Genomic DNA, 12,810 nt, shown 5'->3' with positions numbered 1-12,810 from the left:
CGCCGTGACGTCAAGGGTAGAGGGAGGCTGAGCCGAGGAGCAGAGCCGCGCGATTCGCAGCCACGGCGGACAGAGGAGGAGGAGGAGGAGGAGGAAAGCAAGCGAGCGAGCGGGCGAACGGGCGAGAGAGACAAGCCAGAGCCGAGCGCCGAGAGGAAAGGAGCGCCCATCCCCGCAGCTTTGGGCAGGAGGGGGGTGGGGACCCGCCGCCTCCGCGGCCCCTGAGCCCTGCCGCTCCCCCTGCGCGCGCGCCCAGAAGAGATCCGGATGGAGATCTCCTGAGATGGATCTGGATTAAGGCGGCGGGGGACGCAGGAGGGGGGTGGGAGGAGGAGGGAGGAGGAGGCGGAGATCCAGGAGGAGGGGGGGAGGGGAGGGGGAGGGGGAGGAGGAGGGATCGCCTGGCAGGGGGAGAGCGAGCGAGCGATGGAGTTGAGCCTCGACGGGCTCGGCAACCTCCACCAGGCCGGGGAGCTGTTGAGCCCCGCCGGGGCGCACGCCAGGCAGCCTCCGCCTCCCCCGCCGCCTCCCCCTCCGCCTCCTCCCCCGTCGGCGCACCGCAACCTCGTCTCCTCGCACGGCCGGCCAGCCATGGTCTCCAGCATGGCGTCCATCCTCGACGGGGCGGGAGACTACCGGCCGGAGCACACCCTGGGCGGGCCGCTCCACCCTGCCATGAGCATGGCTTGCGAGTCGCCGTCGGGGATGAGCACCTACACGACCCTGACGCCTCTGCAGCACCTGCCGCCCATCTCCACCGTCTCCGAGAAGTTCCACCACCATCACCACCCTCATCACCACCCTCACCACCACCCGCACCACCCGCCGCACCACCAGCGGCTGTCCGGGAGCGTCAGCGGCAGCTTCACCCTCATGCGCGAGGAGCGCAGCTTGGCCGCCTCCATGGGGAACCTGTACGGCCACTACCCGAAGGACATGCCCTCCATGGGGCAGGCCCTGTCGCCCCTCTCCAACGGCCTGAGTCTACACAACGGGCAGCAGTCGCTGGCCCCCTACGGGCCCGGCGCCCACCTGGCCGGAGACAAGTTGCTGTCCCCCAATGGCTTCGACCCTCACATGCTTTCCAGGAGCGAGGAACACCTGGCGCGGGGTCTAGGGGCTCCGGGCTCCGGCATGATGCCCTCCCTCAACGGCATGCACCCCCACGGAGGGCACCCCCACGGGCAAGCCAACGGCGCCCTGCTGGGCGAGCGGGAGAGGCAAGCTTCGTCCGCGTCGGGCTCGCAAGCCGGGGGCTCCGGGCAGGTGGAGGAAATCAACACCAAGGAAGTGGCCCAGCGGATCACCGCCGAGCTGAAGCGCTACAGCATCCCGCAGGCCATATTCGCCCAGCGGATCCTGTGTCGCTCGCAGGGCACCCTCTCCGACCTCTTGAGGAACCCCAAGCCGTGGAGTAAGCTGAAGTCCGGGCGCGAGACCTTCCGAAGGATGTGGAAGTGGCTGCAGGAACCCGAGTTCCAGAGGATGTCTGCCTTGAGGCTGGCGGGTAAGGTGGCTTCGCGCTAGGGACTAGAAGCCTAGGTGCTGCGTGTTGGGGTCTGGAGAGGGCTGCGGGGTGGAGGGTGGGAGCAAAAAAACAGCTGTAAATTTCACACGCATTACAAGCGCACACACATGCACACACTTGGCCGCCTGGACGCGCGCCTCTGGAAGAGGGAAACGGTCGTCTGAACCCTGCGGAGCGGACGCGGGGAATGACATAGGCGGGAGGGTGAGAGAGAAAGAAGAGAAGGGGGTCTTCTAGGGGAAACCAGAAGAATTATTGGGGAGCGGGAGGGGTGTGCTTGTGAAAGGAATGAGACAGGAACTCCTGCCCCTACAAGAAAAGAGGCTGGTGTATGATTTACAGGTGTGTGGGTCAGGATGCGTGTATGCTGATTCGCGGTCCCGAGCCTCAGGGAAAGTGGCGGGCGTGTGTGAGGATGAGCTCCGGCAGAGATGACCCCTCCGCCCATCCCCTCTTGACAGCATAACTTTTTTATCGCCTCAATTTGCGACGCTTTCCAGGGTAGGGGCTTGGGTCTGTTCACACGTTCCATCCCTGCCCGTTGCCGCGTGTCGAAAAAGGGAGCGACGGCGTTCCAGGGAAATGGTGGGGGGGGGGGGGAGATGCGCAAGGCCAATACGCACGATCGATGTTTATTCAGTCTTGGGCTTCTCTTCCCATTCCCTCGCCACCCCCGCTTTTCTGCATAATATACATTGTGGCCTATTCCTCTCTCCTTTCTGTCTATGAATCGTCCTGATCGCTGGCTTCATCTTGGGAGAATTGCAGGGAGCATCTGGGGAGAATCGCAGCGCCCTAGGGTCTCTGCCTCCTCAGGAGTAAGCCCACTTGAGTTGAATGGGCCTTACTGCCAGGGCAAGAGAGCGCGGGAGCTTCCTTTATTCATCCCTGCTCGGAACAGACAGTTGAAATGGAAAGGGCACGACCAACTTGGATGCGCAGCGCTCATTTCAACGTCCCTCCTCTGATTTAGCTACAGCCCTGAATATTTTATCCCAGAATTGATGATGGTGCTAATGCCTGGTGTGAGCCACGTGTTAAACACGCAGGCACAGCGTTCCGACGTGCGCAAGAGCAGAACCCGGGTGCTAGCTAAGGCATGAGCGAAGCACGATCCGTTTTCTACATCGGTTAGAGTGACACACACACACAGAGAGAGAGAAACACGCGTCGGTCCATCCATCCATCCATACGTTTTAGGACACCGAGTCGCCTCCGTCCTACCTCACAGGGTTGTCGTTGAGGATTAAATGAGGCGGGAGAGAAAACCACGTAGGCCACTTTGAGCAAAGTCTTGCTCAGAAGGATACCCACTGAAACGAACCAAGGCCCAAGCTAGCCGCGCCTCTCCGTTTCCATGAGTCTACTCTGAGCAGTGCGTAACCGTTGAAGGCAAAACCTACAGAAATGCATGGGGTCCGCTCGTCTCTCAGTGAGTCTCTGAGCAGGACTGAGGCACTTTATGGCGCGCCAAGCGCGCGCGCGATTCCGCAAGCAGTTCGTGCTGCGATGCCCACAGACGGATGGGGGAATAGGCCGTTTCAGGATCAAGAGGGATCAAGAGGAAATAAAAAAAGAAAGGGCGGGGGCGAGAGAGGACGCGCGGGTCTCTGCCTGCAAGGAACTTGCAAAGTCTAAAATATGCAATTGCCTCAGGGATCGAATACAGTTGAATGCGCTTTACACTACTCAGTGTGTGATCCGCTATATATGTATATGAATAGGACCTGCTGACGGGCATGTAATAATAATATTAATTAATAAAACATCTGAAGGCAGCCCTGCATAGGAAAGTTTTTTATGCTTGATGTTTTACTATATTTTTATACAGTATGCTGTAAGCCGCCCAGAGAGGCTGGGGAAACCCAGCCAAATGGGCTGGGAATAATAATAATAATAATAATAATAATAATAATAATAATAATAATAATAACGCCCATCTGACTAATTGCCCCAGCCAATCTGGGCTGCTCCCAACAGAATATTAAAAACATAATTGATATTAATATTAATAATGGTCAAATGAATGAACACGCTTAACCTACAGAGAGGGAATTCTCCGCCTTACTCATTTTAGCCTTCTCTCCTTTCCCTTATCCATCTGAACGTTTATTCTATCTATCCATCTTTCGCCAGCCGAAAGTTCGCTTTTAAACAGATGGATCCTTTAACTGGCCATATAAATAAATGCATCCCGAAACGTAATTTCCCATTGCTTGCCCGTAGTATCTCCCTGTCTGGTTGTACACTTGTTAATCGTGTGCGCGCGCGCGTGGACAGATTATACAAGGTCTTGACAACTTGGCAACTGCGTTTCGTTCACAGCCGATTTTCGCTTATCAATGGGTGTAAAGAAAAATGTGTGCGTGTGTGGTGTCTTTAAAACGCCGTTTCGTTTTAGACGATTTTAATATTATATATATATATGGCATGCGAATAATAATATATAGTGTTGCGCCCTGCTCAGAGTAGACCCTATGAAAGCAAGGGACATGAATAACGAATGTCAGCTCCCACTAAATTACTGTATACTAAAAGTAGGACCTCTTGAAATCGATGGGCCTAAAATCTTTACCTCCGTGCATTTCAGTTTGAGCCAACCTATAGGCAATTTTTCTTGATGGAGTATGCAGAAATTGAGAAACTTACTGGAAGAAATAAGAAACCTAGAAGAGAGACTTTTAAAAATCAGAATGGGGGGGGGAGGGATTTACTGGCTATTTGAAGATGTAAACAACTTAAAACATTAGCAGGATCGACATAAACAAGTGAAGTAAGAAATAATGAAAAGGGAATACAAAGGGGAAATTAGCAAACAGTCTTGAACTGAATTAATAATAATAATAATAATTGTATGCCACCCATCTGATATAAACTAAGTAACCGCAGAAAGGAGGGGAGGAAAGTCGAGGGAAATGCAGATTGATTATGTAAAGATTTAGGGTATTTTTTTTTAAAAAATGAGAAAATGAAAATTTAATTTTTTAAAAAAGACAATTTTGACACCCCTTTCCTTCAGTAACTGGTGCCTGGGGCAGAGCAAACCCATTGAAATGGAGGGAGAAGAGGAAGTCAGCCTCAGACAAGTCAATGGGTCTACCGGCTACTCTGAGTAGAATTTAGCCAAATCATTTCAGCCAATAGTAGCCGTTACTCCTTTGCTTAATAAACAATAGGGTCTCTGTCGCGGGGGAAAGGATAATAATGTGCCTTTCTAAAAAGCGAGGGTTTAAAAATAAATAAATGCATGGATGGATTAAATGCTGGACACTTTGCTGATTCTGGAATCATCATTTTCTTAAAAAACAAACAAGGAATCAAACATTGATAGCTTCAAAGATGGAGATAGGGGGAAATCTGTTTCAATATCTGTGGTTACAGGTAGGCAGCCATGTTGGTCTGAGTCGAAACAAATTTAAAAAATTCATTCAGTAGCACCTTAAAGACCAACTAAGTTTTTATTCTGGTATGAGCTTTCGTGTGCATGTGGTTAGAGAGGCGAGCCGAATCGGTGCCCTAAGGGACGCTTAGCAATAGGCGTGGAGGGACGTGGGGGAATTTAAGTGCCTTGCAAGGTTTGCCAATGAGCCCAGAGGTGAGGAGACACCCCTGCTTGGGGGGGGGGGGGCTATCTCTGTACCGCACACCTGTGTGGAGTTTCCACCCGTGACTTCAGAAGAAATAAATGGGTGGTTTGGTCGCACCGCATCCCAAGACACAGTCAGCCCCAGAAACCCATTATTTTCCCCCAGTGTTCTGTTTCCAACGCTGGTCAGATGCATTTTTCCGACCAGGGAAGGTCTGGGAGGACAGCCATAGTTTGACTGACTGACTGACTGACTGACTGACTGACTGACTGACTGATTGAATGATTGATTGATGGTAGTCCGCAAAACCTACAATGGCATCGCCAGTGAACACTGGCACGCGTGCGCCCGTTTAGACGCGGTGGCCCCCTTCACTGACAGGCCTGAAGAACACAGTAAGAGTTCTGCCGGATCAGGCCAGTGACATTCAATGGCCAGCCCAGATGACTATTAGGGGACATCTGAGAGCAGGACACCGGCACAAGAACACGTCCCCCACCCTCCTGTGTCTCCCATCCATATTTCTTTACAAGTTTACTTTTCCTTCCTGCTGCTTTTAATCCTCCTTTGTCCTTGTCCATATTTCATTATTTCCTTCCACCCTCGATTTCTCTTCTCCTCCCTCCCTCCTTTCTCAATCTCTCCTTCCTCGACCTCCCTCCACCTGTCTCTTCCTAAACTCATATGCATATGAGAGGAAAGATGGAGCCAGTTTTATTATCCCAACCCCCTATTCCCAGGCTTGGATGTTGCTGAATAGGTCAAAATCAGCTGATCTCAGTGACCTCTCCCCCCCTCCATCGCCTACTCGACCCCCTCCTTTCCCCCTCTCTCCCTTGCAGGCAGATCGATAGTATATAGCTCCTTCATTTTACAAATGGCGGCGGAGATCAATTATCTATAACCGAGGCAACGCGGCTCAGATAGGGAGAGAGAGGCCAGCCTAGTAAACAGACCCTTTTGTGGGTAAAGTTTAGGGTTCTGTTTCCTGTCCAATCCGGCTTAATTCGGATTCGGAGAGGGTTCTGTGTGAATGAAATCACGCGCGAAACACACACACACACACACACACACACACACACACACACACAACACAGCCCTTCAAGGCTTTCTGATGAAAATATTGTTAGCCACCTACTAACGCGCTACTTTCGGAAAAATTATACGCACCGGAACGACTCCGTTTACACAGAACTTGATCCTACGCACAATCCAGTGTTTGTTTGTTTTAATTTAAAATAGCAGGGGTGAGCGTGGGGAGAAGAGAGATTACTTCATTTGCTACCTGTTATTTACTCAGTGAAATTGGGAAGCGCCCAAACAGACCGAAGTCCAACGCCCCCTCCCCCGTTGCCAACAGGTGTATCTGGAAAGCGCACGAAAGGAATAGACCCCAGTCTCTCTCTTTTATTATCCCTGGAATATTGTGTTCAAAGTTAGACTGCCGTTGAAGGGGGAGGTTCCATCTTTTTAGCCTTTGCTCTCCTCCGTGACTTTGCTCTCTCGCCTCTCCCGATTAGTCCAACATCATATTTGGCGGTGAGTTCCGCAGATAATGAGCGTGTGTGTTGTGGTTTAATGAGTCCAGGAAGCGCCCGTTTTCCTTTCCTGGCTACTGCCTGGTTCATTCTCGTTCGCCTGAGATGAAAGAACCATTTTTAGTTTTCTATCGTAATTTACATATATAAAGAGCAAACCTTTTGTGGCAACTAGAAAGACCTCGAATATACCGTATATAAAGGGAATCGCTGTACAATGCAGTAGTAAATTCATGGGGAGGTCAAACGCCAGATAACCGCGAAGAATACACGCATTTTCTAGCACAGTGAGAGAACAACGTCTGAAGAGCAGGGTGTGAGAATACTTTTTGCAGATATGCCATAATCCAGTTTCTGGGTTGTGCACCCAATGCTCACCAGACTTAGCCCTCCCCCCCCCCGCAATGTGCCTTTTAAAGCACATTTCAAAACGCAGCCAAAGATTTCTGGCCGCTGCAGAGTTACCATTCCCAGGGACCCTTAGCAAAAACTACAGTTCCCAGGATTCCTCGATGGCAAGAGGGCCATCCGAACGTGCTTCTGCGCTCACGCAGCCTCAGGGCAGTGTTATTGCTACACGTGACAAATTTAGGTCCGTCGATTTCCATAGGCCTTCTCTGATTTCTGGGATTTATGTTGTGAGGGGCGGGGGCGGGGCGTGCAGAACCGAGTTGCCTGCAACGCAATCGGTCGATTAGTTAAGTGTTTTTATTTATTTGCTTGATTTGGGGGGGGGGGGGTGCATTATACAGCCACTACGGCTGCCCATGAATCGAAAACACACACATGCATATCCAAGACACTGCGGGTCATTTCCCTCAAGTGTTGTCCAATCATAGCTGCCAAGTTATCCCTTTTTAAAAGGGATTTTCCCTTATGCTGAATAGGCTTCCTCGCGAGAAAAGGGAAAACTTGGCAGCTATGTGTCCAATGTTGGAGTTGGGTGATAGACAACCTGCGCCCCTCCATACCAGAAGTTGCGGAGCTGTTGGGAGTTGGATAATGCGCCATCTCCCGCCAGCGATTATCACAGAATCACAGGGTGGCGGGAGTTGGAAGGGACCCCCGAGGGGCATCTAGTCCAACCCCCTTGCAAATTGCAGGAATTTTTCGCCCAATGCGGGACTCGAACCCACGGCCCGGAGAACACGAGGAGGATTGGAGACCGCTGATGGGTTCTCCTGTCACCTATACATGAAGTTGCTGGCAGGATTTGAGATATAAGCAGTGGATTAGTGAGAGAATCAAACGACCCTGGAGTTAAGAGGGCGAAAACATATTTTTATTTTGATTATGTATTTTGTGGTTTTATATATCTTGATTTTATTCTGTGAACCGCCTTGAGACCCCACCAGGTATAGGGCAGTATATAAAGTATAATAATAATAATAATAATAATAATAATAATAATAATAATAAACTTACATGCTGTAAAGCAGCAACAACAACAATATACAGTATATGTTGTAAAACAGCTAATAAAACAGAGTAAAAAAACAAACAGGAAAGGAGGCAGTGGGAACTTTATGGGGTAGGAAAAAATGCTATCGTGTTCTGGAATAAGTTGGGGAATTAATAAAAATGATTTTTTAAAGGGAGATTACGAATTTCAGGCTCTACCGACTGAGCATTTCAGGGGGTTGGGCGATGGCCATTGGAGCCTCTTCCAGTTCTATAATTCTATGGTTCTATGAATAATCAGGAGGGGGTACCCACGGATTCTCCCCCCCATCCCTGTTCTGAAGAGGCAACCCCCCCCCCCTCAGGACACAATGCCTCTCCTTAAACAGAGTCATTCCTCCAGCTGTCGCATAAAGTAGGAGGTGAAGTTGTGGGAATGTTCAGGGATGCAGGTATTTGATTATATCCTATTCCAACTTGTGCTAACAAGTTCCACAATTTAGCAGAGTTACTTTCCCCTTTTTAAAGTTACACAGCGGGCGCATTGCTCAGGCTCGCTAAAGCCTCTGTAATAACTGTCCTGGTATTTCCCCCTTTATTCCCTTCCTAAAAGATAAGACACGACACAGTCTTCTATAAAAGTATAAAAAGAGTTTACTCACATCATTCTGTTCACAACAGGATCCCAGAAGGCAGACTTAGCTTAGAAAAAGTTACATACACCTGGAAAACTATCCCATAAGGAGACGCCTCCTTTGTCCTCTCTTGACTGGAAGCCAAGAGGGCATCTTAGGCTAAGCAGATATTGCTTCCTCAATGAAATGTAGTCAGAGAGAGAGGTGGTGGGTAGCCCTATGCTTTTGTTACCTGCACAGGTGAGGCCATGCCCACCTCTAGTCACATGCAGAGGAAGTCTGTCCCAGCCCAGGAGAAACAGGAAGTTCCGACTGGCTGGTCCAGACATCCCCTTCTATGTCCACTCTAGGGATGTTGTACTTGACTGCTCTTGAGTTTCACATCCCACAGAAGTCACTTCTTATATAAAGCAAGGCTAGGCGGGAACCTGTGGATTCTAGAAGTTTCTGAACCCCGGATCTCATCATCTCTGGCCACCAGCCACTGTGGCAAGCGGGGAGCAGGGTGGGTGGAGATGGAGAGAGGGAAACTTGTGACAACTGGGCAAATAGCTTTGGGAAAGGGTTCCACAGCTGGAACCAACGCCGGATTTACGTATAAGCTAAACAAGCTATAGCTTAGGGCGCCATTCTCTTGCCCCCCCCAATATACTTCTTCTTAATTGTATCTCACTATTAATATACTTCTTCTTGATTGTATTTCAATTCAACAATGACTTTGATAAAACACATGTTTTGTGATGTGCAAATGGCTTTAGATACCTATTAGGTCCATAAATCACCATGTAGCATATATTCAACACACACAAAAAATAAAAGGACACATTCTGCTCATGTAAAAACATGCTGATTCCTGGACCATTCGTGGGCCAGATTTAGAAGGCGATTGGTCAGGATCCAGTCCCCGGGCCTTATTTTGCCGACCCATGCTCTGCCAACTGAGCTATCCTGCAGGCTGATGAATCAAGTCAATATCAATGTAATAAGTCATGCTTGGAGTGGACCCACGGGTTAGTCTATTGCTTTCAATGGGTCTGCTATGAGTATGATGTAACTTTAGAATAAATGTGTTTAAATTTTTTAACAGTATGATTTAGTTGGGAACATAAACATAATAATGCATACTGCCTTTGAGACCTGAAAGAGGATCCAAACAGCTGACAACGAGTTGCTGTTGTTTTTTTTAAAGCCATAGGATATTGAAATATAAAACAGAGCAGCATTAAAACAACAAGAGGTAGTTGTTAAAACATTATAAACTCAGGAAGATAAAAGCAGATAATAACATCAGCAAAAATGCCACCTACCCTGTTTCTCATATTTTAAGACATACCCATAAAATAAGCCACAGCAGGATTTTTAAGCATTCAAGGAATATAAGCCATACCCCGAAAATAAGACATAGTGATGGGCGCAGCAGCAATGCCGGCTGCGGCAGGAGGAGGAGGAAAAAAATAAGACATCCCTTGAAAATAAGCCATAGTGTGTTTTTTTGAGGAAAAAATAAATATAAGACATGTCTTATAATATGAGAAACACGGTATGTAAAAAATTCCACGGAGCTAAAATCTATAGAGACCATTGCTAATGTATTGCAGTGCTAATGTAGTCAGTTGTTTTTATTTTGGTATGAGCTTTCGTGTGCATGCACACTTCTTCAGATACACACACTTCTGCATGCACACACTTCTGCATGCACACACTTCTGCATGCACACGAAAGCTCATACCAAAATAAAAACTTAGTTGGTCTTTAAGGTGCTACTGAAGGAATTTTTTTATTTTGCTTCGACTCAGACCAACACGGCTACTTACCTGTAAGTAGTCAGTTGTGTGTGTGCATGGGGGGTGGGGGTGGGAGGGGGTTCAAGTATGATTCAGCTCAAGCAAACCACTTTGGAATCCCATATATTTTAAAGGAAGCCTTCTGGGATATAATGGGCCTGCTCCCATGTAGGACAAAGGGTTATAATGGGCCAGTAGCTCGTGTTCTCGAAGCTACGAACATGAGTTTGACCAAACTGCGGGAGGCAGTGCAAGACAGGAGTGCCTGGCGTGCTCTGGTCCATGGGGTCACGAAGAGTCGGACACGACTAAACGACTAAACAACAACAGCTCCACTCAAAGTGGACCCATTGAAATGAGCAGACCTCAGTTTGCCATGTCAGCGACTGCTGGATGCAACCCACAGTACCTGACTTGACTAAAGACCCATTGGAGTGAATGGGCAGCGCTAATTCAGCACCATTGATTTCAAAGGAGGGAAACAGGAAGCAGCCTGGGAGTCATTTTGGACTCACAGCCGCCATCCATGGAGGCACAGGCCAATTCTGCATCCAGGGCAGCTGTCTACCAGCTCCATCTGGTACGCAGGATGAGACCCTCCCTGCCCGCAGACTGTCTGGCCAGAGTGGTGCATGCTCTGGTTATCTCCCGCTTGGACTACTGCCATGAACTCTCTGTGGAGCTACCTTTGAAGGTGACCCGGAAACTGAAAATAATCCAGAATGCGGCAGGTAGACTGGTGACTGGGAACGGCCGCCGAGACCATATAACACCGGTCCTGAAAAACCTACATTGGCTCCCAGGACGTTTCCAAGCACAATTCAAAGGGTTGGTGCTGACCTTGAAAGCCCTAAACGGTTTCCGCCCAGTAGACCTGAAGGAGCGTCTCCACCCCGTCCACTTCCCGAGGGCCTTCTGGTGATTCCCTCCCTGCGAGAAGCAAGGTTACAGGGAACCAGGCGGAGGGCCTTCTCGGTGGTGGCACCCTCCCTGTGGAACGCCCTCCCATCAGATGACAAGGAAATAAACAACAACCTGACTTTTAGAAGACATCTGAAGGCAGCCCTGTTTAGGGAAAATTTTAATGTTTGATGTTTTATCGTGTTTTTAATACTCAGGGGTGCCGCCCTGAGTGGCTGGGGAAACCCAGCCAGATGGGTGGGGTATAAATAACAACAGCAACAACAACAACAACAGATGAATCAGACCATTGCTTGATCTAGCTCAGTGTTGTCTACACATACTTGCAGTGGTTCTTCGGGATTTAAGGCCAAACGATTTCTCCCAGCCCTTCCTGGAAATGTCAGGGATTTGAACCCAGGACCTTCTGCATGCCAAAGTATTTCACCATGGAGAGACCTGGTCTGAATAGAGACTTTGGATTCTTATCTCATTATACATGATAAAGCTATTTTTAGCCATCTCACCCCTTGCTTTTTCCTGTAAGACCAATTGCAGTCTTTAGTCCATAGGTTTACCCCATCTATCAGCCAATCACCCATTCCCACCACCCTTCTGAGTAATACCCCTCCCCACCCTCTCACTATATTTAAGGTTCTGGAGACTTCTGTTTCAGTGTACCTGAAGAAGTGTGCATGCACACGAAAGCTCATACCAATGACAAACTTCGTTGGTCTCTAAGGTGCTACTGGAAGGAATTTTTTTTATTTTGTTTCGACTACGTCAGACCAACACGGCTACCTACCTGTAGCCAGTATTTCACTGTTATGGAGAACTTTATCGGATGCTGCCCATAAGATTCCCCTGGATTCCAAAAAGTTAATTACATCTAAGACTGTTTCTTTGTTTAGATCGTGGACTCATAGAACTGTAGAGTTGAAAGGAGCCTGTAGGTAATCTATTCCAGCCCCCTGCGATGCAGGAAGTGGGATTCGAACCCATGGCCCTCAGATTAAGAGTCTCATGCTCTACGAATTGATATGTATTGATACCCCATCTCTCCAATGAACAGTTTTGGAGAGCAGGACATTTGATGACACTTGAGCTAGTCTTAATATTCCTTCCTTCCTTCCTTCCTTCCTTCCTTCCTTCCTTCCTTCCTTCCTTCCTTCCTTCCTTCCTTCCTTCCTTCCTTCCTTCCTTCCTTCCTTCCTTCTTTCTTTCTTTCTTTCTTTCTTTCTTTCTTTGAAAGACCACCCATCATAAGATCTCAGGGCGGCTCACAGAACAAAATACACGATGAAAAACAAGTAAATAAGTAAAATGAAACAGCAAAACAATAACCCGCCTCACCTTAATAAAGGTTGTAGCCTCAGCCTGATTTGAATGCTATCTGTCTTATCTCTCCCCTCCTTGGATAATTAATAATAATAAGAA

At 48.7% G+C, this 12,810-nt stretch overlaps 1 protein-coding gene across 1 annotated transcript in view; it reads left to right on the top strand.

Annotated features, from left to right (window-relative positions):
* The first annotated feature begins 384 nt into the window (after window positions 1-384).
* LOC118087029 (one cut domain family member 2) overlaps window positions 385-12,810 on the top strand; it is an 80,322-nt gene continuing 67,896 nt past the window's right edge. The window contains exon 1 of the mRNA XM_035119273.3: window positions 385-1,507. Coding sequence (XP_034975164.1) covers window positions 427-1,507 — 1,081 coding nt within the window. The 5' untranslated portion in view covers window positions 385-426. The remainder of the gene's footprint in view (window positions 1,508-12,810) is intronic.

The sequence above is a fragment of the Zootoca vivipara genome, chromosome 6, assembly GCF_965207765.1.
Source record: "Zootoca vivipara chromosome 6, rZooViv2.hap1.1, whole genome shotgun sequence".
Taxonomy (NCBI): domain Eukaryota; kingdom Metazoa; phylum Chordata; class Lepidosauria; order Squamata; family Lacertidae; genus Zootoca; species Zootoca vivipara.
The sequence above is the reverse complement of the archived record's forward strand: the minus strand, read 5'-3'. Positions and strand labels throughout refer to the sequence as shown.